Source organism: Chenopodium quinoa, unplaced genomic scaffold (assembly GCF_001683475.1).
Source record: "Chenopodium quinoa cultivar QQ74 unplaced genomic scaffold, ASM168347v1, whole genome shotgun sequence".
NCBI lineage: Eukaryota > Viridiplantae > Streptophyta > Magnoliopsida > Caryophyllales > Amaranthaceae > Chenopodium > Chenopodium quinoa.
In genome coordinates, this window is record NW_018744593.1 from 4,008,904 (window position 1) to 4,036,764 (window position 27,861).

General features: G+C 37.2%; 1 protein-coding gene and 1 pseudogene across 1 annotated transcript; one reads left to right on the forward strand and one right to left on the reverse strand.

The window, feature by feature from the left end:
• The first annotated feature begins 9,538 nt into the window (after positions 1–9,538).
• Positions 9,539–11,954, forward strand: LOC110699685 (annotated as a pseudogene).
• A 13,197-nt stretch (positions 11,955–25,151) lies between these two features.
• Positions 25,152–27,061, reverse strand: LOC110699880 (probable histone H2B 4). The gene has a single exon (XM_021877390.1). The coding sequence runs from the start codon at positions 26,609–26,611 to the stop codon at positions 25,937–25,939; it is 675 nt and encodes a 224-aa protein (XP_021733082.1). The 5' UTR covers positions 26,612–27,061; the 3' UTR covers positions 25,152–25,936.
• Between the last annotated feature and the right edge of the window lie 800 nt (positions 27,062–27,861).

Here is a 27,861-nt window from a genome sequence, read left to right on the forward strand (position 1 = left end):
AGCCGAGTACGTTTACCCAAGAGTTGGGGGCTAACTGCCATAACCCCAGATCATACCCATCTAAAATCCGCTGAACAGCCGGATGTAATGGGAAGCGCAGTCCAGCTTTGATGGCCGCCACATAGCAGCCAAAGCAGCCATCACCATAGCTGGTACCAGCCGGCCAGACGACAGTGTCTTCTGGATCCGGTACAAACAGTAAAAATTCCGGGCCCATTTTGTGGTTAGCAATAAAGCTCGCCACGTTGTCTTGCATGGTTGCAATCCGGCCCCGGGGTACCCTGCAGTAGTAGGGGGCGTTTTCCTCTCTGTAAGAGGCGGACGGCTCCGCCCAATTGTCCCCCTTCTCAACTGCATGAGAAAGTCTCGCCTCTTGTAGGCGGCTATGTTTTTCTTCTGAGCCTGGAGAACTGTGGCCAGAAGAGCTGGACTCGGACTCGTCCTCTGACGAGTCCGAAGAGGACGACTCCTCCCCTCTCCTAGAGGGGCCCGCCTCCTCTCCCTTAGAAGGAGCAGGAGGAAAATTAGACATGTCAACAGTAAGATGGGAAGGGAACACCTTGGCCCCTCTCTCAGAACTGTCGGCTTGACAGTCGCCTCGTTTCAATTCTACATCTGGCGCCTGGTCAGATGTTTCACTAAGGAGCACCCTTTGGGAGGAGCCGTCTGAGTTTGATATCATAGCAGTCTGTTTCGTTCTGGCCATCACGTTCTGCATAGACACAGATACAGTCGGACTTTGTATAAAGGGCAAAGATGGGTCCAGAAAAGGGCAGGCGGCACTCCTAGTCCTAGATTCAGCCGTCCCCGGTGACCGGCTGATCACTAACTTAGGTCGTGTCGTGTGCTTCCATGGTGCCATTTCAAAAAATAAAAAGAAAATTAAGAGTAAGAGAACTGAGTTACCTGAACGAGTGACGGTTGATGAAGTCCTGGAAGTCCGGGTCAGTCGGCTTGTCAGAACAGGCGGTAGGCAGAAAAGGTCCGAAATGTCAGAGCAAGTTCAGGGGTCCGAATGTTCTCGCAAAGTTCTCAAATGTGAAAATGACCGAAGTCAGCACTTCCTTATATAGGCGAAGTGAGAAGGCGAAGGGTCGCTTCCAAATTCAAAATTTGGGCGGGAAAATCTCTCGGCCGTTTGCAAGGTGACACCTGTAGCAGGCCGTCGCCTGTCACCGTGCGACACCTGTCACAGGCGACACGTGACCAGTCACGTGCCACCTGTGAGGGGCAAATGATTAGGGGATTTTTATCCACCAATCACCGTCTGACAAGTGGACCAACCAGGTTCCGCCACGTGTCCTTCACGAAGGCCAACAGGAGCCTGCCACGTGTCAATCACAGATACGTCCTCTACGGACCAATTAAGACACGCCACGTGTCCACCCATGCCAAATGGGAAAACCGGCCATCAAGGCCCAATCCAGTCTAGAGGCCCGATCAGCCCTAGGTTTACCTTAAACCTAGAGAGTTGCACGCTTCTCAAGGCTATAAATACTTAATTAATCCTCATTAGTTAGGTAATCTGAGAATCGAACAATCGAAGAATCAAGTAATCAAGCAGAGAAGAACAGAGTTATTACGGAACATCAGCAACCGGCTAATCTCGCTAACTACGCAGATTACCAACACTAAGCACTCTCACCTAGAGAGATCTCATTACTTTAATTTCCGTATTAATTACTCCTTAATCAGGTACTAACTTGACCGTTGGAGGAGGAGCTCTCAGGAGTCTCCGTTATTTTGCAGGTACAGGCGTCCGGTTCCAGTCTCGGTATTGTAACTCTCCCGCAGGACATCAGAAAACCCCGAAACAGTTGGGCTACCTGTAGTGAAGCCACCTGTAATGACGGCCACAAACCTTGAGTATGTGTAATTTCCATCTTCATCATCTTTTTTCTTTTCCTTCTTCTTCTCGGATTTTTTGTTCGTCCGAGAGTAAGTGAACTTAGACTTTAAAACGAGTTGAGCATGCCCTTCTTGGCCAGCTTATCCAACAACCTTTTAAGGTTATTGCATTCGTTCGTATCATGCCTCACATCCTTGTGGTAATGGCAGTACTTGTTCTTTTTTCTGTACTGGGTCGACCCCCTCAAAGGCTGGGGCTTCTCGAACTCGAAATTGTCCTTGATTTCTATCAAGATTGAATAACAGTCTTTATTGCATTCGTACTGTGGTTCGTACGTCTAGGCTTTCTTGGACTTGGCTTGTTGGCAGTCGGCCACCCAGACTTCTTTTCTTTTGTTACTTCCTTCCTTCTTTTTGCTGACCGAGTCTTTCTGAGAAGATGGTTTCTTCTCGAGCCCTTGGCCGGATCTTCTGCTTTTGTAAGAAAACAAAAATCAGCTGCCTCTATATATGATTCGGCCTCCCGCAGAACGCCTGCGTCTGCCCGAATCTTTTTTCTGATCAAGTCAAACTTGAAACCATTATGCCTTAATTCTTGAAGAAACTCCAAGTAGGCCATTTCGTCCGGCATGTTTTGAATTTATGCCTTCTCCATGTTAAACCTTTGAACGTACGAACGCAACCCCTCTTTTTTCCCTTGGACGATGGTCTCCAGGTTAAGACTAGTCTTCTGAGGTGGTATGTTGTAGGAGAAGTTTCTACCGAACAACAAGCTGAAAGTTGTAAAACAATTGATGCATCCGGCCGGCAGACTGTTGAACCAGTCTTGAGCCACACCCTTGAGGGTTGTCGGGAAGCATTTGCACCAAGTGGCATCATCCACATTTTGCAAGTACATTAGATTTTTGTACGAGGAGATATGCTCTTTAGGGTTACCTGTACCATCATAGGCACCCACAAGTACACTTTTCACTTTAGCTGGATAGGGAGAGTTGAGAATTTCTTGAGAAAATGGAGGTGACTTGTCACCAAGAGTTAAAAAACGCATTTGCCAATCAATAGGCTGAGGTTGAGCGGCCGGTCCGGCTAGGTAGGCTGCCTAGTCGTACGTCGGGCCATATTTCCCGCACTGCCCATACATAGGAAGAGTAGGCGGCTCAATTGCACCATAGTTATGGGGCATTTGAAACTAAGTTGGTTGAGATAAAGGAATTGGAGTTAAAGTACATTGAGCTTGACTTCTGGTGGTTCTGGCCGAGTTGGTATGCTTGGAGAGGGTATGGTTTGACATTTCATCTAGCATGGTGGGAGTGGAAGCAGTGTCCGAGTAGTAGGACTGTGCCCGCTCCTGCCGCTTGTGCCGAAGATAGTCTCTAGCATCCTTGAAGCGCTGGGACGGCTCGTTTGGCTACCTCAGAGGCGGCCTCATCTGCCCCCTAGCCTACTCTGATTTCTCAAGAAGCTTCGACCAATTCATCCGAGGCACCCTAGGGGACCTCGGCTACCTCCTGAACGGAATGACTCTCACATCTTCAGTGTTGGTTGCATGAGGCTTCTTCTTGGTACCCTCTCCTTCTTTCCTGGGCGGATGCCTAGAAGAAGAGGGTATCCTGCCCTCGAACTCCTTTCGGAGCTTGGCCTAAGCGGCCTACAAAGAGCCGACCGTCACAGGAGGATCCTCGGCCTCATGGAACAAGGCGGTCAAAGGATCGTTGTTGTTGATAGTAACCTCAATATTCTTTACATGTTCGTCCTGATCAGGACCGCGTGTCTAACCATCTTTAGCCATTTCAGACGTGTATCCCCATATACGGCGCCAAATGTTTTGGGATATTTTTGAATCCCTCGGGATACAGGTCTTAAATATATCCGAACAGCCGCGGACACCTACAAAACAACGAATATTCCGTTTAACGGAATATTCGCCTCCGACAATCAAGTTAGTGATCGGAAAACAAAAATATTTAGAGAGAGAAAGTAGAGTGAAGTTAGAGCAACTCTTATGCAATAAATGACATGTCTTAATCCCCCCTCCCATCATAAATGATTGGGGTATTTATAGGGGTTGGAATGTGTGCACTCTAGGGTTGGTTCCCTAAAAATGAGTGATCTGATTGGCGGCGCAATCAGAGTAGGACACGTGTCCTTTGGGGGCACCGTTATGACGCCTTTCTCGGGGTTTGGGCCTCCTGATGTAAGGAGGCCTTCTCTCTTTCAGGTCCTCCTTTCTTTTTCCTCATGTCATCTTCTTATTAGGACACATGTTGCTCTTTTATTGGGCCACGTGTCACTATAGGATTGGACCATGTGATGGGGTATTTTTACCCTAAACACAACTTTCGCTTATTTTCGAATAATTCCAACTTTGGGGTGAGTTTTCTTCTACCAATCCCAACCGGTCAACAAGTCAACAACCTGTTATACTAGGTTACCAGACACGTATCAAGCCGTGATTGGTCCAAAAAATTAAAAAAATCAAGAAAACCCTAGTCCCTCCCCTTTCCCCACTGGACCACTCCAGCTACACCCCTTCCCCCACTGGAAAAACCCTGTTCCCTTTACCCACCCTGGAAAATGTTTGGCCACCCTTCTCTAGCCCACGAAGCCACTCCCTTCCCTTTCCCACATCGAAAAACATCCCCCTCCCTTCCCGACCCCCGGGGTGGTTTTAGGGTAGGGGGAAAGGAGGAACGATTTGGGGGTTGGGAAAGGGGAGGGGTGTTGTTTTACGGGGTAGGGGAACGGAAAGGGGCAGTTTTCGGGGAGAGAAAATTTAGGGGTGAGGTTTCGGGGAAGGGGTATTCCCAAAAAAAAAAAAAACCATAAGGGGTTATGAAGTCTTTTTAAGGTGACACCCCCCCCCCTTATATAATAGAATTTCTCATTTTTTATGTAGTTTTTTTTGTAGAATAAAATAACCTTTCATTCATCTTTTATCGTCATATTTATTTCCCAACTTCACCTTAAAAAAATATTTTAAAAAAATAATTTTAGTTTAGTAAGAATAATTTCAATTGAATAAAAATAAGTTCTGTTTAGTACAATTAGTTTAGTAAATATAGTTTCAATAAAAATAAGTTTAGTAAAAATAAGTTTTGTTCATTAAAAATAATTTCACCCACTTACGTCTTGTTTAATTCACCTTACAAAAAATATTTAGTAAAAATAATTTCAGTTCAGAAATATAATTTCAGTTCAGTAAATATAATTCCAGTTGAGTAAAAATAAGTTCTAATCAGTAAAAATAATTTTAGTTTAGTAAAATAATTTCAATATAATAAAAATCAGTAACTTTAATAGAGAATCAGTAAAAAGAATTTCTATATAGCAAAATTAAATTTAGGTTAGTAAAAATAATTTTAGTTTAGTAAAAATAACTTAAGTTTAGCAAAAATTATTTAAGTTCAGTAAAAATAATTTAATTTTAGCAAAAAATAAGGTGAAGTGAATAAGGCCTTACACGCAACGCATTAAAACACTTATTCACTTTATTTCAAGTGCTTAAAATATTGTGCTCAACCTAGTGATGCACTTAAGTAAATAGATTGATAAAGAAGGAACATATATTTCTCCTCTAATAATCCTCAATCTTACTTTTTAATTATATCTTTTTCTCATATTACTTACTCCCTCCATTTTCTTTTGTCCTACTCATTAGTTACTGTGGCAACACACTAACCGTTTTCCAAAATTCTTCTCATTAGTTACTGTAGCAACGCATATCAAGGAAGAGTGAAAATGAGAACCATTTTTGTAGGTACCTTTGCTTTAAGGAGATAAGGAGACATAAAGAGTGATAGATTAATAAATAAAATTGAGCCTACAAATAAAGTGGGGTTGTAGGTGATAAAAAATGAATTTAAGGAATGAATAAAAGTGAGTAGAAGTTAGAAAAACGGATGAATTTGGGAAGTAACACCGAGGAAAACGAAGGAACTACTTTTAAATAAAATATTTTGCTACTTTCTCTTGTTTTACAATTTAAAATTTTTGTTATTCAAAAAATAATTTTTAATTTTTTAACAAGCTCTATTTTTTTCCGAATAGTTCAACAAGTCCCACTTACATATTTCGTATTCTCTCTGTTTTATTTTAAATGCATCACTACTTTGACTTCTGCATTATTCACATTCATAGTTGACTTAATTTTTTTTTACTACTATTAAATAAATAAATGTTATAATATAATGTATTAGATTAGTCACAATTTCTATTTTACTAGACAATTAAAAAAATTAATGGTCAAAGTTACATCTCGCTAAATATGCCGGTCAAACAGATGTATTTAAAAAAATAAAGGGGTATTATTTTAATAAATTCAATTCAAACCTCTCTTTGTGCAAGTCAAATTAAAGTATTACATCGAATAAATTTGAAGGGGTGAATACTTGCTCTCTTTTAGATTAATTGATACATTTTTTTTATTTTTTTATTTTGACCATACCATTTGAAAATAATTGACATACCATCATAAATGTCAATGAACCACTACTATTAATTACTTACAACACAATAACATTTTTAAATTATCAAATTTCTCCTTCTTAAATTAAATAATACGGAGTACCAAACAAAATCCAATAATTTTACTACACATTAAGCAAGTTACTTTACTATCTACACCAATTATTTTCTTAAGTTACATGTTTAAGGAAGTGTGTTAATTTTTTTTTGAAACAGATAAAATAGTTTTATTTTATACTATATTATTCAAAGAATTTATTTTATATTTTCAACAATTAATTTAGGACAAAGCGAGTACAATAATAAGAAAAGGATATGAACATAAGTAACCTCAAAGATTTAAGAAAACAAAAAAAAAAAAAAAAAGAAAAAAGGGACGCCGTTAGATTTTTTGAAGGAAATAACGGTGTGACTTTTTTTTTTTTTTGAAGGAAATAACGGTGTGACTTTGGTGTTGGATACATCATAATCAGAGTTCAGGCATCAATAGCTGCAGCATGCAGTATGTTTTTGGCTTTTTAGGTAAGAGACAAATTTACAAACTTGGGGAGAATTGAGAAAACCCCCACCTCAACATCACTATTTTTTGTACTAATTATTATTATCACTTTTTTTAATTATATTCAGTCAAGATTCTTACTCATATTACCCAGAAACCTCTGAGAACATTCACGTACAATCTAGACTTTTTTTAAAGCATCGATCGCACACTATTCACACATACACACTAATAGACGAGTAATAGTAATGGGTCATGTAATAACGTGTTTTGGCCTCGTACGAGTTAACGATTATTTGGCTTCGTTTCAAGATTTACACTTTGTATGGATAAAAAGAAATAGAAAAAAAGAAAAGAAGAGAAAGGAAGGGAGATAAATTCTCTTGTTTAGGTAAAGGATTGAGGGAAGCAGAGGAAGGGATCTATTTTTTCTCTCTCTTTAATAGTCATAATCCCTCCAAAATTGGAGAGATTTGGAGGGAAAATAAAGCTCACCTCCCCCTCCCCTTCCTTTCCTTCCTTCTTTGTTATCCAAACAAAGCGTTAATGTTCAAGATTAATCTCTATCAGGCCAATTAGTAGAAGCTACACCAGTTGACGGTTGTATATAGTTTTACATTCAACCGAGTAAAACAAAAATAATACTAGGCTACTACGTTTAAAAAAAAAAAAACATTACTCCATTGTTGGGAGCGGATTCTAGCAACTTATAAATTAGGGAAAGATCAATTACACATAAGGAAACGAGATGAAAAAGGAAACATGCATGGTCAAAGATATCAAAGAATATTCAATAGAATCATAGCTCATCAATCAAGGATATGATTGGTCCAATCAAGAAGTCAACAATCAAATTATGAAATCAATCAAGACCATAGAATCAATCAAGTAAAGCTAAATCAGGAAACGAATCACTTGATTGACGAAATATTATTCGCGCATTGGTCACAATCGAGTATGGACAGCTAGTACAGACTTAAATACACCTTTCTGAGTAAGTCGACCGCCTTTCTGATCCTTTGTGAGAAAGATAGCTTCCCTTCAAAGCTTGGGCCATTTGACTACTCGTGATGAATGCTTGGGCAACAAGCACAATTACATCCCATGATTGAAGGAGCGAATCAAGGAAATATCAATCAACTAAGTCAACATTTCTTAAAAGATGAAGATGCCAATCAATATTGTTAACATTACCAAAATAATGAGGACTCTTCAATAATTACCTTTATTAGATTTACAAGTCATTATAAATAGCAATACTCTTTGTATTAGAATTCATCCATACATTGTCTAATACATTTACAACACTTTTATACTAAAATTTGTTATATGCCTCTCTTTTACTTTGATCTTTGTTCTTCGATTTATCATTATTATTATAATTCTATGATTTATTGCTCTTAACCAATTCATTTGGATTGTGTTTATTTTCTTTTAGCAGATTTGATTACAAAAACCCCTTAAAACCTTTAACAAATTCCTAGAAACCTCTTTTCTAAGATTTGCCCAAAACATCCGTATATGATTTTATAACGATAATAATTATTCTTTTAAATTTTTTTGATTGTTTCTTGTTGATATTTATATGCTTCATTTATTATTAATGTACTTTTGTAATAATATTTGTACTATTACTATATCGGTATTATACTTTTACAATAATTAGGGTTCCTAACGCGCACGATGCACGTGCCACGGCTAGTTATGTTCGGGGAATTTTTTTTTAATTGTTGGTTACATCTTGGCAATGTGCCCATCAAGCTGATGCATTTAAAATAAAAATATAGAGTACATATTAATGAGAGAAACATGTAAATGCACATTTTGAATAGTATAATTAGCAGCACACTATTTATAACTTTATAAGAGTAATTTGGTACTTTTTATAAGGTAGGGATGTATGTGCCTTAATTGAAATAAGTATTTATTTATCTCTACTAAAGTAGAGTTTTATTTTGGAGCCGTCAAAAAAAAAAAAAAAAAAACTTTTATTTTGGAGAAAATTTTCCTCATTTCATTTACTCTATTTTAAATGTTGACTAATTATTACACTAATTTGCGGGCGTGTGATTTATGCATTTTTAAAGGAATGGAGTACCAAATAAGAATAGATAATTAATGCTTATTTGTAGTCATAAAGATTACACAACATTAGCATTTTTTAGCTACATTATTAATTGCTTAAAGACTTCGTTAATTAATTTTTTATTATTATAATTATTACACTTGGATTTATACTTTTCTATAAACTTCTGTATATTTTTTTTTATTATTAATTTCTCAATCTGAGCATTTATCAAAAATTATCTAATGTGTGTTTTTAATGCTAGAATATACTCCAGTCTCTAGTTCCATATAAAACTACATATAACCAGGTGCATGTTCTAATTTGCACCATTAAGCAAACTTCAATACTTTGAAATTATTTACCTTTCTCCCACTCTCAATCGGCCTAACTCACTAACCCAATTTAAATTAACTTGTGAAAAATTCCAATCCCATAAAACAACTTAAAAATGGGACCCTTCTACTACCGACTACACCATACCCCACTTTAACCCCCATTTCCCTCTTCAATTCTCTCACTCAATCTCCCTCATTTAATTCCTCCATTCTAAATTCTTATCACTACCAACACTTCATCAACTATCAATCAGACCTTCTCTCCGTACTACTCAACACTTGTTAAACAAACACCCAAAAAAAAAAAAAAAAAAAAAAAAAACAATGACGCTGAAAATCAGAAAATTACTCCCAATAGAAGAAGACCATAACCCCTCTGTATTATCAATATCACACTATTCTCCGACGCATTCGCCGTCGAAAAATTACGATAGAGAAAGCAATCCCACTATGTTGAGTCCCTTAGGTTTTGATTGATAGTTTTGAATGATGACAAACAGCTAAGGGAAACAGGTCTTTGAAAGTGTTCAATACAGTTGGGGAAACCAGCTAAAATAGAACACTGTTTCCCTAGATAAGTTATTACTTATATGAGATATTTGTTGAACTAACTTATCTTTATACAGGGAACAGTTAGATGATGAATGAGCTATGCACTGGTAGGAAACCAGTATAAACTGTTTTCTCAAACTGCTTTTATGAAAGGCAGTTACTTATTTAGTATTGTACATTAACTTTGTTGAATGTGCAGTATCTAAGTTGATTTCTAAGACTGGAAGCTTGAAAGAATTTTCGATCAACTTAAAGGAAGGTCCTTTGGTCAATAATTGAGTTCATTCATGGAAGCTTTCAAGACTTAACGAATGCATGAAGGAAGACTACACTCAAAGAGTTATTTAGGAACTTCATGTAAATGCTCCGTAGTATAACTTATATAATTGAGTATATAAAGTGCTTTTAGTATATTAAATATCGTTATGAAATTTGGTACAAGGTTTGGAACAAATTTCATAACATATTCAGTTCAGGGAACCAGGCCAGGGAACCAGGTTAACTGAACAGATTATTCAAGCTGCCGTTTTTACAAAGATTTTATAAAAAGATATTTTCCGAAAAATATTGATTTAAAATATATCCAAGCAGCTAAGAATAAAGATGATATTTTTGGTTAGATAAAAACTAGGAAGTATTTTATCTTAAATTGATTTTATCTTGTGATCAAATCAATTAAGATAAATACTTACCATAAATCGTATATATCTTATATGCATGATTTAAGGTAACTAGGGTTTAGCTAACTAACCTATAAAATACATCTTATTCTGAATAATCAGATACGGCTCTCACGCATTTTTTAATAGAGTTTTATTTTTGAGAGCTAAAAGCACTAATTCAATTATCAAGTGATACACAAGAGCATAATAGTGTTTTAACGTTTTTCTCTATTTGACTTTTGAGAGTTAGATCATTAGAGAGTTCTTGATCTTGTATTAAGTCTTTGACAGAGGGGTTGAAGACTTGGTGAGTGTTTGTGAGTTCAAACACACTAGGAACTTACGAGGGTAAGTTTAGAGCACATTCGGAGTAGAGTGTGGGGTTTACTGGTTCCCGGAGTAGGGAAACAGTAGAGTGTTCTTTGTCTTTATTTTTCGGAGTAGATTAATAAAGGACTTAGGATAGGAGGACGTAGGCCAGAGTTGGCTGAACCTCGTTAAATCTGTGGTGTTCTTTATTGCTTTGTTTTATTCCGCTGCATAAGGGAACCAGCACAACTGGTTCTTTACACATAATCCGAAAAGAAGCAAAAAATCGCTAACGATTACTTAACACTCAATTCACCCCCCCTCTTGAGTGCCCATTGAACCTTCACACTACGAGTAATTATTACAGCAATCTTAAGCTTAATCCTCCCTTTGATTCTGCAATGGCGTTAACTGTATTAGTCCTTTTAACGGCTTTGTTTTTTTATGGGTTTTTTTTTCAATTTACATTCGTCGTTTTTCCGATGAATCCTCGGTTGACCCGACACGACGACGTTGGAGCTCCGGTACTTCTCAGGGTGATAATAGTCTTCCTAGTACGACGTCGTATTTGTCGAGATCGAGGGATTCGGCGAGAGGAGTGGACGCGAAGGTGGTAAAATCATTGCCGGTGCACGCTTATTTTCCTGGGGAGGCGAAGCAGGGGATGATTGATGAGGTGGAATGTGCAATTTGTTTGAGTGAGTTTGAGGAGAAAGAATTAATGAAGGAGATACCTTATTGTGGTCACGTGTATCATGTTGAGTGTATTGACACGTGGCTAGAGAGTCACGTGACGTGTCCGCTTTGTCGAACGGCGAAGCTGTTGGTGGAGGAAGAGGAGGAAAAAATAAAAATTGGAGTGGCAGCGGCGGTGGCGGTGGAGGTGGTGGAGAGTGGAGGAAGTGGTGGGGAGAGTAGTGGTAGTAGTGGTGGGAGTGAAGTGAGATTGGTGGTGGCAGGTGGTGACACGTGGAACGAGGAGAGGAGGGAAGTGGGGTCCACAACAGGTGATGAGAGGAGAAGTACTAGTTGTGTGTGGTTTGGTGAGAGAGTTAGATTGCATCGATCGTTGAGTTTTTGATGGCTATCAAAAATAGAGGAATGATGAGAATGAGAGTGTGTTGATTGCATTAAAATTAATTTGTCTTTTTCTTTTTATTGAAAGACATGTGAATTTGTACATAGGTAGTGGTAATGAATGTTACGCACTTTTGTCATAGACGGTTTTGAACTTTTGATATATTTAGACGTGGTAGTTTGAATGTTTGATTAGAAAATGCTTGTGTAAAAGAGCTTAGATAATAGCCCTCAAAAAAAAAAAAAAAAAACAAAAAAAAGCTTAAATAATATGTCATGCTTGCTTTATTATTCTATTAATTTTATTTTTCAAGTGTTGAGTATTTGGGAAGAAAGAGAGTTAAAATCGTGCGGTTAAAATCATTATAAAAGTGATCGGATTAAAATATCAAATGTTTACGTTAATTTAAATCATTCTATAAGTTAGTTAATTCATAAATAAAAAAAAACAAAAAAAAAAACGTAGTTTGTCACGTTATTGAATGTCTACTTCAAGTCTAATATCATAAGGATATGTATGGTTTATTGAATCATTGGTATATGACTAAATGCAAATGGTTATCTTATGCCAAAACTAAAGTTGAATACATATGTGAGAATGAAAGTCATTAGAGTTGAATGATAAGGTGTATTTGTATAATTCGTATCAAATGTTACCAAGAACTAAAGCTCAGCCAGAATCAATTAGGTGTCTAGTTATAAGCAGTGTAAGGATTATACATTTTCCTTCCAATCTTACAACTACAAACCCAACTAGAAAGTGTTAAAGTACAAAACAATTGAATTATTCATTGCTCGACAATGATTTGAGATTTTATTCTGTTAAGATTGTGATATAGTGGAAAAACGAAGTAGGGATTGAGAAGAATAAATAGGGAAAGAATTAAAACACAAGACATGAAATAAAGAGTAGCACACACTTTAATGCGAGAAGCATCCTCAAATATTTATAAACAAATTTATTTAAAAAAAAAAAAAAAAAAACCACTTTGAACAACAAGCATTAGAAATTCTAGTATGTATTATAAAAAGAAGAGTACAACGAATAATGAATTATTAAGGGTGAAATTTACATTATAAGGAATAAACTCGAAAATAGTTAATTAAAATCCTCAAAAATAAGAATAGATTCAACCACGAACAACAAGTACTTGAAAATCCATTATATAAAATGGAGAGTATAATATATTGTGAATGAAAAATTGTCAAAAATAATTCCAACTTTGCTCCGTCTGTCCAAAATAATTCCAACTTTGGATTATTTTTTAATAATCCTAAGTTTATACTTCATCCGTTCAAAACAGTCACGTAATTTTTTTTTTTTAAGGTTTAATGCACATGGCCAAGATCTGCAAACGGCGCGGGGATGGTGGAAAGGGTGGTCGAGTTTGTGAAGGGTTTTTTTATGGTTGTTTTGTGGGGTTTTGGGCTGAGGGGATGCTGGTTTAAGGGGAAGGGGGAGAATGGTCCAGGCGGCGCCGGCGCCGGTGGAGGGGTAGGTGTCTTGGCAGCGGCTGGCACCTGGGAGTCAAGGGGTTGGGCTCGGCAATGGGGGTGGCTGGGTTGAAGGCTGCTGGTGTTTTTTTATTTTTTATTTTCTATTTATTTTTTTAATCAACCGTAGGATGACATGTGTCCGGTAACTTGTAATAGCAAGTTAGATGACCAGTTGGGACTATTTTGGGCGGACGGAGTATAAAGTTGGGATTATTAAAAAATAATCCAAAGTTGAGATTATTTTGAGCGGATGGAGCAAAGTTGGAATTATTCTTGGCAATTTATCCTATTATGAATTACTTGAACTAAATTATACATTACAAGGAATAAACTCGAAAAGGAGTAGTACAAAAAGAAATAGTTGATCTAGAAATCATGGGTATAAGAGGATTTTCAACTCCTGTTTTCTCAGAGAGCCAACATTCTCCTAAAAGAAGCTTACATTAATAATCTTTATAATAGAGATGAAATACAAGTACGTTGTAAGTAATCTCTATAAGCCAAAATATATTGTATGTAAGAGAAATGCTTGAAGAGTATGCTTGAGGATCGGAGCCTTGGAGGATTCATAGATTATGTAGGTGGATTGCTCCAAAATATTACCCAATATTACACTATGGTGGTGAGATCATGAGCATATAGTAATCAAAATTGTGAAAACTTCCTCATAAAAGTGCTTCCCACTCCAAAGTGCCTAATCCATTAACGTAGGCCGGAAAGATCCGTGAGAGGTTCCGGTCCGAAAGGGCCCTTCTCCTCACCAACCCAAAAAAAAAAAAAAAAAAAAAAAGCTCTAAATGTGATTTCTGTAGAAGTCATTATTAGTGTACTCGTATTATACAAGATAATACTCGGTAATTCTAGAATTGTTTACCGCCATAAAATGACGCTTATATATGAATTACTAGAATTCTGAGATGATTAGCTCATGCAGTTATTTTTTAATTGTATGAATAAACAGAATCCCACTAGCATGTTTGGATGAGTATATCAGCGCTTGCTTATTTTAACCCTTTAAACAATTCGATCAATAAGCTAAACATTTATTCGATACTACTAGATAGAATAGGAAGCAAAATTAAAGATAAGAAACTTCTAGGAGCATCTAAAATATATAGATAATAATGCAACATTGGCATATGAACAAATCCATTTAATTTAAGTTGTACTCGAAAGTGACCCAATCATTTTGGTCGAATTTATGGACCGCTATTCATTACTGTGGATTTTGCTGAATATTATATTATTAATTTAAGGTCCCAATTTCCAATTTGATTTTAGTCATCTAACTTTCTTTGATTGTGATTTATGTGAACCATATATTTTGTAACAGCAATAGTATACTGAGTACTTAAGGAGGGAAATAGTAAGATTAAATTTGTGTGTGTCCTTAAATCCCCGAATTTGGGGTTACTACTTACTAGTGTACTGCCCTTGTGTATGTGACTTATTGTTCCGTGCATATCTGGTCACTCAACTAATTATAGTGGCACCATCTACTATTATAACCCATAGTTATTGAGTGTTGTCGCGTGGCTCATTGTACATTGATCTTAATACTCCAATCCTATTTTGTTGAACCGAAATATAACTATTACATAGAATAAAGGTAGCGAATTAAAGATAAACCAAGTAGAATCATAGTACATGATTGATAATAAGAGTAATTGGTTGCGAAGAATATATGAATAAATATGATTTATGTGCAATTATATGAATCGTCTTGACGTGTAGTTTTCAAATTTCAGTAGCGCACAAATTTAAAGACATAAGTTTTTTTTTATTATTTTTAATTTTAAGAAAGTAAGATACATTGGGGTGTTTAGGTACCCTTCTCGCAAGACCGTGACCTAAACTATCAAGGTGTAAAAAATAAGAAAATTTGCTATATAAAAAAGGATCTATATTTTGATGAGTCGAAGTCCAGTAGCCGAGAGAAGCAACATAGTCTGCTGCTCGATTTCCTTCCCGATAGATGTCTCTTGCCTGAAAGCTCGAAAAAGAATCCAAAATAGCATTTACATCTGCCATAAGAAGCTGAAGTTTCCATGGACAACTGAAATGACCCTGCAAAATATTAATAACAGTTAGATTATCTCCTTCAATAAAAATATCTGAAATTTTAAAATCCCTAGTAAGAAGGAGGCCATTTCGAAGGGTAATAGCTTCGACAAGAAAGGCCGGACAAGAGCCTAAATTATAAGTTTGGTAGGCCACATGATTTCCTAGGTGATCCCAAATGACAACACCTGCCACTACTAGAAAACAACCGTTTTTCGACAGATAAAATCCGCCGGAATCATTTGAAATTCCGTCGGAAATCATCTTTCCGACGGAATTCCGTCAGAATAGTCTGTCGCGAAACATTTTGTAGGAAATTCGACTTTTTCCGAGGAATTTTCCGTCGAAAAAACATATTTCAACGGAATTTCCGACGGAAATAGATCTGTCGGCGCCTGGATTGACTTAAATTGATAGTCCATCGCAATATTCAAATGAAATTAATTCCGTCGGTATATACCTCTTCCGACGGAATAATCCGTCGTAATCAAATACGTTTCCGACGGAAATATTCCGTCGTAAGGTCGAGGGATTAAATTTCCGTCGGAATCTTACAATGCTTTTTCCGTCGCAAAGTTCCGACGGATTTATTTTCCCTCGGAAAATATATGATTTCCGATAGAATTTGCATCTGAAAATCCGTCGCCATATTCCGATGGATTTTTTTCCGTCGCAACAAAAGGAACTTCCGACGAATAATAACATCAGAATTTCCGTCGGAATTTCACCTGCTAATTTAACAAATTAAGCGATTTTTTTTTGGAATTACCACCATTCGAAACCTATACCATTAATGATTTAATTATGAAAATATATATATATATATATATATATATATATATATATATGTATATGTATACATGTATGTATGTATGTATGTATATGTATGTATGTATGTATGTATATGTATATATATACATATACATATATATGTGTATATATATATATATATATATATATATATATAAATATAGTTGGGGTACCCTGCCCTGCTCCGCCACTACCCGGGTCGTCCTTGGGGTTTCGACTCTGAGGTTGAATGGTGGAACATGTGTCGCTTGGGAAACGACGCATAAACTCATCCCCTTCTCCTGGTTTCTCCTCTCTATTGTGGCCATTTGGGCTTGAAATCAGGCTTCCATCTCGACTTCCAATTCACTCCGGATTTCACTGCAAAGAGTCTGCACCCTATGCTCCATCTGATCCTGCATCCGAGAAACAACGGAAGGCGTGTACTGCTGTGAAGACTTGGAAACTCGACCCATCCGGTTACCATAGTACAGCTCTGCACTTTGGCCAAGTCCCTTTACACGACCCTTCTTGTCGCGACTACCCACAATCTCCCAGTACAACTCATTCGGACTCTTCCGAATCCCTTGAGTGCTTGCTTCTTCAACCTTCTTCTGGTAGGCCTCCTACAAGATATACATGTGAAAAGGAGAAACTTACTAAGTTTAAGGAAGCATTTTCAACAAAATAGAACCAAGTAAGGCCTAAATGACTTCTACTTTGCCCATTTTCTTCATTTCTTACAAAATGAACTCTTTCTTTCTCATAACATGTCAATAATAGGTAATTTTAAGTGAACAGGGCTTGAAATCACAAAAAAAAAAAAAAAACCAATTAACTAAAATTTAAGAACCATTTTCATCCAAATTCATCCAAATATGGCCTAAGTGACTTCTACTTAGCCCATTTTCTTCATTTCTTACCAAATGAATTCTTTCTTTCTCATAACATGTCAATAATAGGTATTTTTTAGGTGTATAGGGCTTGAAATCACAAAAAAAAACCAATTAACTAAGTTTTACGAACCATTTTCATCCAAATTTATCCAAATATGGCTTAAGTGACTTCTACTTTGCCCATTTTCTTCATTTCTTACCAAATGAACTCTTTCTTTCTCATAACATGTCATTCATAGGTATTTTTAGGTGTATAGGGCTTGAAATCACAAAAAAAACCAATAAAGTAAGTTTTAAGAATCAATTTCATCCAAATTCATCCAAATATGGCCTAAGTGACTTCTACTTTGCCCATTTTCATGAAATCAATCAAATAAGTTTAGAGTCTAAGTTATATTGAAGTTGATACTGCAATTTGCTTCGCTTTGGTGTTGGCTGGCACTGTGCCTTTCCCAGGCATATCCTTGAAGTGCGTCTTCAGAAAAAGCTCAGGAGATGTTGGTATATACAGGCCTTGATTCTTCGCCGCCTGTGATTATACATGCAGAAAATCATCGTTATAAATGTCACACCACCATTACATATTAATACACAAATGCCTTCTATTTTACTTGCTTATTAAACAAACTTACCATCCTTTTTGCATGTTGTATAGCTGACATAGAACCCTGATAGTGGGTTGGTTCAACCACATTTTCCAGGGAACCGCCCCATCTATTCTTTTTATTTTGGGCCGACCACTTCTTATACGTCGGATCTGTGGAAACAATATCCATCATCTTCTTGTGGACTTCCTCATTGAGCCAGCCTGGCTTGGCGCCATTCATCTTGTGTGTGACTGTGTAGTACATGTCACGTAGGCGAGTTCCAAACTTCCTTTCAAAAGTTTGCTTCACATGCTCGTTCAATTGAGGTGCCCATGTGAATTGTTTCTGCGAATGATAAACTTTAAAAGTTATAAACTCAACTCCATCAATACACTTAATAAAACATGTATTAACTAAGTTAAAAATAGCATACGCTGAACAAGTTCCACCAGTGTTGTTTCGTTCCTTCACCAACCTCTCCATAATTCCTCCAAGGGTCTCGATAGTATCCAGTTAGCATACCGGAGACCACAATCCTCACCTTGTTATCATCAAACCTACATTAAACGAGGAACAACAATGTTAGATGATCATCAACAAAAAGTAATATAGAACTTGTTAGAAGTAATAAATAGGTTAATTTTCGAAAATAAGAATATAAGTTCAATTCATTAAATGTACGCACGTACCAGAGCGTAGTAGGGTCTAATACCGGCAACTCTGAATGCTGCTGTGTCTTATATGTGGTTGGTTGAAGGCGGGCTCATGAGTGGCACCCAAATCATGTGCCTCCGCTTCCTCCATTTCTTCGTCATCGTCGACGATCACCATTTGAGCTTTCCCAATCCCCTTGGTTTCTTCGACGATCCTCCATCTCTACCCCCCGCCATGACCACCTAAAATAGTTGTTAGTAACATGGCATGATATTATAAATTACAAGAATAGTGCAACGTAATAAAATTTTATACAAAAAGTAATGATTTATTATAAGACCAAATCATATTTTGATTTTACAATAACAAGCAAATTCTAAAGGGAGATTAACATATTCTCCTATTCATTAATCTCATCACTACTATCACTATTGTAATAATCACTACTATCATCTAATAATACATCGATGTCATCCTTATCACTATCACTAGAGTCGATAATAGATTCATCATCTTCATCGCTTGAGATAACAAAGCCATCGTCATCATCTTCATCATCATCATCTAGGACATAGTCTGGAATGTCATTTGGTGGGAAAAGCGTTGCATTTACTTGTGGGGATGGTGCCTGCAAAAACTCTAAGTCCACCGAAGCATCAATCACTGACCTTGCTTGTATTAAACACAACCCACCATTGAACTCGATCCCATTTCAGGCTAGGGTATGATGTGTAGTACACTTGAGTCACTTGGTAAGATGATACAAAGGAATCGTACTTGGGGTATTTCTTAATATGATTTACTTCGACAAGCTTGTGTTGTTCATGTATGTTCATTCCCCAACCATAATCCATCCAACTACACTTAAACAAAATAGTCTTGTACTCTTTTTCGGGACCAGTGTAGACAAGTTCAATTATGTCGTCTAAAATGCCGAAGTACTCTCCACCATCCTCACTTGATAGACACATACCATAATTCATTGTAGATTTGTGCTTGCCATGGGCATGTGTATGGAAATTAAATCCACCGACAAAGATCTGCCTCCAAGTTCGAACACGCTTGAAAGGACGCATGCACAACGCTCGCAGGACATTCGAATTTGGTTTCTCTTCAACCACCTATCAACGTTTTGAATATAAACGTCACAATTCATGAATTGAATAAAATGAAGTGCAAGATGTAAAAATCATAATTATGTCATGGTTAGACCATTTATATCACCTTGTGATGAAACCAAAGAGAATTCAGCTTTGCATTTCTCCATGACTTCTTCTCTACGCACATAAGGTCGAGTACTAAGAATGTAGTCCTCAAACTTCCTACGAGGTCAAAGACACGCGGTAAATCAACATTGTAATCATTTTAATTGTTCATAACTTTGAATACAATTCATTCCTAAACATATTATACCTTTCTTATTCACCAAGAATGCCACTGTTTCGTAACACGAACAAATGAGCACACTCAAGTTCTTTTTCATCTAAAAACCAAGTTTTACCCTCATTTGACACACAATCGCTATACACCGTGAACAACTCTGGTATTTCAGCGTTATCCACTGTGGAATCCATGTCGGCATTCACATTTTGACCGAGATCTTGTGTTTTTGTGTCAACTGACGCCTGAAAGTAATAATTAGAGCAGAAGTTTGTTATCTCTTCAGTGAGATAAGCATTGCATATGGAACCTTCAATTCGAGCCTTGTTCCAAATATTTCGTTTCAAGTGATTGAGGAACCTGCAATTATAGTTATATAAATGTATAAACAACTCATGAAAATGAATGGGATGTAAAAAAGAGGATGTGAAAGGGTCTTTGATTTACCTTTCGAAGGGATACATCCATCTATATTGAACAGGACCACATACCTTGCCCTCATATGGCAAATGAATAGGTAAATGCTCCATGAAGTTAAAGAATGCAGGAGGGAATACCTTCTCAAGCTTGCAAAGGATCTCAGCTATGTTTTTCTCTAATCGCTCCATGTCACTAATTGTGATTGTGTAGCGATACAAATCGTGGAAGAATTGGCTGATCTTTGTAATTGCATTCCAAATATGGCCAGGGAGAATTTCTCTCAAAGCAGTGGGAAACAACCTCTCCATGAACACGTGACAGTCATGACTTTTCATTCCGTGTAGCTTACATGCTTGCAAATCTACGCATCTACTCAAATTGGAGGCGTAACCATCAGGAAATCGCAGCTGTTCACTCACACAAAACTTTTCTCTGAACCTTTTCAAGAGCGAATGGAGCCTTTGGCATGAACTCTTTTCCTCTATCATCCTCTTAAAGATGAAGCTGCGACCGTTAACAATATTTGACAATGTCATTTCGAGCTGATGGCGTGTCACATGTATACTTTTTCACATCCATTATAGTGTGAATTAACTGATCAAAGAAGTTCTTTTCAATGTGCATGACATCTAAGTTGTGACAAATGAGCAGATGCTTCCAATATGGAAGCTCCCACAATGTGTTTTTCTTGAACCACCCCTTTTTAGCTTTTTTGAGGCATTTAAGTGCCTCGAGCCCATCTGTAGCCTTCGGAAGGTCTTTCACACATTCCCAAAGTTCCTCTCCTGACATGATGTGTGGAGGTGCACCTTTTTCGAATTTGTTTTTACAAAATGCAGTTCTACTATTCTGAAAAGGGTGATCCGTCGAAAGGAATTGGCAGTGGCAATCAAACCATAAACTTTACCACCATGTTTGAGCCAAAATGATTTGTTTTTCTCCATGAAATATGGACAAGCCTTCTTACCAGATCTGGTCCAACCAGACAACATACCATAAGCCGGGAAGTCACTAACGGTCCATAGGATGGCTGCTCGAAGACTAAAGTTCTGTTTCCTCAAAATATCGTAAGTATTTGCGCCAACTTCCCATAATTGTTTCAACTCTTCTATCAACGGTTGCATGTACACATCCAAGTTGCCCTTAGGGTTTTTAGGACCAGGAACGAGCAACGAAAGGAACATGAATTGTCTTTTCATACACATTGATGGAGGCAAGTAATAAGGGGTAAAAATGACAGGCCAACAAGAATATTGTCCCCCAAACTTACCATGAGGAGCAAAACCATCGGTACACAAGCCAAGTCGAACATTACGAGGCTCGGAGGCAAACTTTGGAAAGCAACTATCGAGGTGTTTCTGAGCTTCACTATCACTAGGGTGTGCCATTGTGCCTTGTACTCGAGGGTTTTCGAATGCCATGTCATTTCCTCCGAAATGTTCTTGGTTACAAAGAGCCTTTGCAACTTGGGTGTGATTGGGAAATAAAATAAAACATTCAAAGGCACTAAGCTACCTTTAGAAGTCTTCTTGTATCGGTTGCTGCCACTCACCCTACATGTAGATAGCTTAGCATCATCCTTCCAAAACAACAAACATCCTTTCGGGCATGCATGAAGCTTTCCATGAGGCAGCTCCAACCCCTTCACAATCTTCTTCACCTTATAGAATGTGTTAGCCATAGTGTTGTTAGGAATCGCTTCATTGACTAAAGAAGCAAACCCATCAACACATCTGTAGGGCAAATTATACTTGCACTTTAGACTAGTAATTCTAGCAACCATCTCTAACACAGACAATGAACTCCCTTCGTATAATGGTTGTTCAGAAGCCTTCAACAATCCAGAGAATGCCTGGCTTGTGCATTAGGCTCCTCCTCTGATGAAACACTAGACTGTTCGGAATGCCCTTGATCTTGAGTATGACCAAAAGCATCGAAAACCATTTCACGATATTCATCGGACCACCGTTCAAGAACTCCTGGAAACCCTTCCCTATGACACGTCCACTCATAGTAATTAGGTACAAAACCCTTGCGATACAAATGAATTTTAACCGTTTCCGCATCCCAAAGCCGTTTGTTCTTACTTTTAAAACATGGACACCTAACTTCATTCGGGTTACCACTCTCGGGATGATCTTTGACGTACTGAATGAATTCATCAACCCCTTTCACGAACTCTGGATTAATAGAAAGCCCAACCTTCCTTTTATACATCTAGCTACGTTATGTTCGTTTCATGATTACAACTTCTACACAACTCACGCATATGTATAATCACATTAGTCACAAAGCGTATTTAATATTCATTATCCATAAAAGTGTTATGGAAGTGCAAATGAGTCTTGAAATGATGTCCAAGGGTCCTTAACACTCAAACCTAACCCATCCTTGTACGTTTAATCCCACTAGTTAATGTAAGTCAGGTTTTCAATTCTATGGAAAATCTGGCAGCATTTCCATACAGTTCTCCAAGTACACGATGTAGGCGATTAGATACACCTACATATGTACCCAGAGAACATTGTAGAGAAATGAGAAGCCAGGATATTCCCTAGAATCAATAACAAGGCATACATTCACCACCTAAGAGAGAATAAGCGTACAAGGACAGTCCCAACCGGGGACTATTCAAGACATACTCCTAATGTGTATGCCTTGAACGGGTATCTAGGCATATGATTATGCAAATGATTCACTGACAAAATATATAAAGTAAGGACACATGCATTATACTAAACAAATATATCATAATTAAGCTACACTAAACAAATATATCATAATTAAACTAAACTAAACAAATATATTAAATAATTATTAAATATTATATTAAAATAAATAAACTAACATACATTATATTAAACTAAACTAACATACATTATTATATTAAACTAAACCAAACTAAACTAACATATTATAATACAACACGTTCCTTTCAAATATTTCAACATATTTAAACATAAAATACAACAAACATGTATACACGCACTACACTAAAAATAATGATAAACTTACATATATCTATATACAATTAGTCACTAACATGCCATGTATAAACTAAACTAAGAATTTTAGGGTTAATAATGTCACTAACCTCTAGATCTGCACTTTTTATTGACAATTAAACCAATTAAATCTACAAATCCTACAAGTAATTACAATGAGAAACTTAATTAGGGTTTGAAATTAAGTAAACAACTTAAATTGAATTAGAAAACATGGGAGAAAGAACTCACCAAGGGTAGAGGAGGATTCGATGGTGGCTGCCCGGAAAACGCCGTAGAAAAGGCATTAGTTTTCACTGTAAATGGAGGTGGTGGCGGTTCTGGTTAGTTTTAATTATTTAAAAAAAAATAAAGGGTGAGTCTTACCGGCTGCACAACAGCGGGAGGATGGAGGTGGGTGGCTGGTCTGGTCGCAGCGGCGGGAGGATGCAGATGGAGGACGACGGCTGCACAATGGTGATGGTGGTTAGGGTTTAACGAAAAAAAACAAATACACCTATTATTAAACTTACCAACCGGCGGCCCAAGGGTCACAAGGCGGCGGCGGTGAGACGCCGGTGGTTGCGGGGAAACGACACCCCCTTTTCTCTTTCCCTTTCTCTTTCTCGTTCTTCCATCACTCTCTCTCTTTCTCCTATTCTTTCTCGTTCTTCCCCTTTCACACAACGGCGGCGGTGAGACGCCGGTGGTTGCGGGGAATCAACGTCCTCAAACTTTCCTTTCTCTTCCCTTTCTTTATCTCTTTCCCTTTCTTTCGGTCGTTCTCTCTCTTCCCCTTATTCTTTCTGGTTCGCAAAAGAGGAGATCTGAACTCGTTTTTTAATTTTTAATTAAATACTTTCCGACGGAATTAAATCGGAAATCAGACCTTCCGACGGAATATTCCGTCGGAAGCTCTAATTTCCAACAACATTTAATTCCGTCGGAATTATTGCGAGGGATATTCCGTAGGTTTGGCTAAATTCCATCGAAATATTCTGACGGATTAAAATTCATCGGAAATTTCGAATTTTCCGACGGAATTTTAGGTCCATCGGAAAATGGCCTTTTTCTAACAGTGTGAAGTAGCAGAATTTGATTGGCAGAACCATCAAAATTAAGTTTACAAAACCGAGTGGGGAAGGAGACCACGAGACAAAAAGGGCGGGGTAGGAGGATGAGGCGGTGGAGGTGGCGCATTAGGCAAGTGTATGACGTCAAGAAGAGATCGAGACTCCCATTCCTTAAACATAGTGAAAGCTCGGATGAATATACTATGAATATTGGCGGAAGAGTCCTTAAAAATAACTGCGTTATGATGTTTCCAAATATTCCAAAATAAAATAGCAACCTTAGGAAGGAGCCTAGGCAAATTGGTCTTAAGTGTGCGAAATAAATTATGGATCTGATTAATAGGAGGGATGTGACCAAGCCACTGAAGGACAGAAGAAGAAGACCAAAAACTCAAAGAAAATGGACAAGAGAGGAAAAGATGATCCTGGGATTTAGAATGATTAGAACAAAGAACACAAAAACTAGGTACAACAATATTAGGTGAAGATAAAGTATGACGAGTAGGGAAGCTGTTACGGAGAATTTGCCAAGAAAAATTTGAATCTTAGGTAGAATGTCCAATTTCCAAATCCATCGAAACTCCCACTTGGAAGAAGGATGAACATAAGAATGAGCTAGCCAAGTAATCATGAACTGACCATCTTTAAAAAGACCCTAACATGGTTTATCTAGAATAGGGGAGGAGGGGAGGGGGAGGGGATTCCTCTAATAGTTTGAACTATGTTATTAGGAAGAACCGTAAGAAGAAGAGGGACGTCCCAATTATTATTATCAGTGATGAACTTATCCACTGTAATATCAATATTCGGAAGTTTATCTGGGTCCAAATTGAGGAGGGCAAAAAGTTTTTTTTTTGTGTCTTGGAAATACTAAAAGTTAGTGAAACTTGAATACTAAAACAGTAAAACGAAATAAATCATGTATATCAATTATTTAGTGATCAAATGTGGTAAAAACTAACATGACATGAATTGATCATGAAAATGTTAAAAAAAAAAAAAAAAAGCAGATTATTAAGAGAGTACAATCAAATGTGGTAAAAACTAACATGACATGAATTTGATCATGAAAATGATTAAAAAAAAAAAATCAGCTATTTTATCCTTATCTATTAGTCCGATTTTGTAATAGGTGGATATTTAGATTCTAATGATCCTTTTCTGGGATAGGGGATTATGAAACCATGTATTTTACCTTTCAAAAAAAAAAAATTCAGATTAAATCATGATAATAGGTAGCTCGATTGGTTAGAGCTACTTTTCCGGTTAAAATTTTTAATTTAATTCGGATTAATAATTTTCATCACTTTCTCATATGGCTCCCTGACAAAATGCGCATAAACAATTAAAGCTCGTTACATGAGGATGCAATTCCAAGGGATATGTGGAAAATCGATTGAATCGAGCAAGTTGGATGGCCTGTTAATTAATTACTTAACCATAAGCCTAAGTATAACCTAACCATAACCGAAAATTAAGCAACATAACTAAAAGAAATACGAAGTACTAAAAGAATCTACACAATGACATAATTTAAACACTACATAGTACATACAACGCAATTTCAATTTTCAAAGATCACAACCAAAGAAAAACCTACCGAACCCCCTACGTACATCAACAACAAAATGTGGGGCCTTCCTACAAGATAAACAAGTCAGGCAATTAATTAATCCCAGAACATTCCCTACAACAAAATAAAACGTCAACCCTACCCAAAAAATAAAAAAAAAAAAAAAAAAAAAAAATAGGTTATACATTTTGGTCCCAAAATGCCTATATTACGATTTAATAAACTCCTTGAATTTCTTAGAATCATAGGTTATATAATTAGTAACAGCCTTACTCCCTTCAGCAATAGCATGCTTACCAAGCTCACCAGGCAACACCAACTTAACAGCACCTTGTATCTCTCTCGCCGACATCGTCTGCTTCTTACTATACTTATTGAGTCTAGAAGCTTCTCCAGCAAGTCTTTCAAACATGTCACTCATAAAATTATTAATTACCGTCATTGCCCCTGACGTTATTGCCATCCCTGGGTGCACTTGTTTTAACACCCTATACACATACCTTTTGTACCCTTCTCCTCTTCCTTCCCCCTTCCTCTTCTTACCCCGCTTTCGGCCCGTTGTCGTTGTCGTTGCCGCCTTCTTCTTTACCTCTTGGGTTTTGTTTGGTGTTGTTGGGCTTTCCTTTTTCACTTGCTTATTGGGCTGGGCCTCCTCTTCTTGGGTCTCGTCTTCGTCGTCATCTTCGATGGGGATGGACTTGGTTGTTACGGAGGTTTCCTCCTCCCTTTGCTCGGTAACTTCGAGTTGGGGAGATTGGAATTGGGCTTGGGCATGGGCTTGGGTCTGGGCTTCTTGTGATCTAACATGAGAAATGACTTCAATTGTTTCTTGTACAACTTTGGTTGTAGTCTTAACTACTTTCCTTCCTTTTCTTGGAGCCATTTTTTCTTGCCTAACTTTATTTCTTTTTTGTCAGATGGAATTTTGTAAGTTTTTTTTTTGTTTGATTATGTTGTGAAAATGAAGAAGATTGAAGGGGAAGTTTTAGTGGTTTAAAGGAGTGTATAGTGAAGAGAGTGTTCTAGAAGGACGACACATGGAGGACACGTGTCAAAATGGGTTGCTACGTGAGGTAAAACTTTAAAAGAGTGGGAGATTTCTGGAGGAGTGAGTGGGGTGAGTGGGGTGAGTGCTACTGTGAAATTGTTTGAAGAACACAAAAGCATAATTTAAATCTAGGTCTTTCATTGAGAATTGAGATTAAGTCATTGATTGTAGTAATTGCTAGAAAAACCAAAAGAATTGTAGTACGTATTGATGATATCATGATAATATGCCTTTGGGGTTACTAAAATGACTTAACGAGGTTTAAAATTCAGTTAATTTTGATAAGTGGCCTAACTCAAGTTATGATTTTATTATGTTAATCCTGGTATTAGTTCAACTTATTTTGTACTTTGTATTAAATTGAACTTAAATTTAAAGATGGCTTTGGACGAGGGTGGGCTAGATTATGGGCAAGCCTGCAGGCAGGGTTGTCTCGGCCTGACCCACCACCAATGGGCTGAGATAGACCGAGCTCAAATTTTGAAATATAAGGACAATAGTCCTCGAGGGGCCGATCCATGGGCTGGACTAAGGTTGATTCATGAGTTTCACAGAAAGAGGAAAATGCATTAATGTTTTCATGACACGTTCTATCTATATTCCATGTATGCTACGGAGTAATATTTTATCAGTTATAAAAATACATTTACTAAAAATTATAAATGCAAAACAAATCTTAACAAAACAAATGAAATAACCATGAAACATATACTATGAATAAACAAAAAGAAATAAATGGATGAAAGTGGGTACGCGGGTGACCAAAGAAAAGACATACAAAGTACGGAGTATATAATTAAAAACAATAATAAAACATTTTTTAAACGAGAAACTATTATTTACTCAAAAAAAAAAAAGAGAAAATATTAAGAACAAAATGCAAGGATTGAGTCTTGCTTTAATTGAGTTTGGGGCAGGCTTGATGTACTAGACCACGACAAACTAAAACAAGACTCAGTTGAGCCCTAAATACAGGTTGAGGGTCGAGCCATACCTGTTTCGGGGTTTTCTGATGTCCTGCGGGAGAGTTACAATTCCGAGACTGGAACCGGACGCCTGTACCTGCAAAATAACGGAGACTCCTG

What these genes read in the sequence shown, in the direction of transcription:
- LOC110699880 (XM_021877390.1), bottom strand. Translation starts at nt 26,611, where the DNA reads ATGGCTCCAAGAAAAGGAAGGAAAGTAGTTAAGACTACAACCAAAGTT.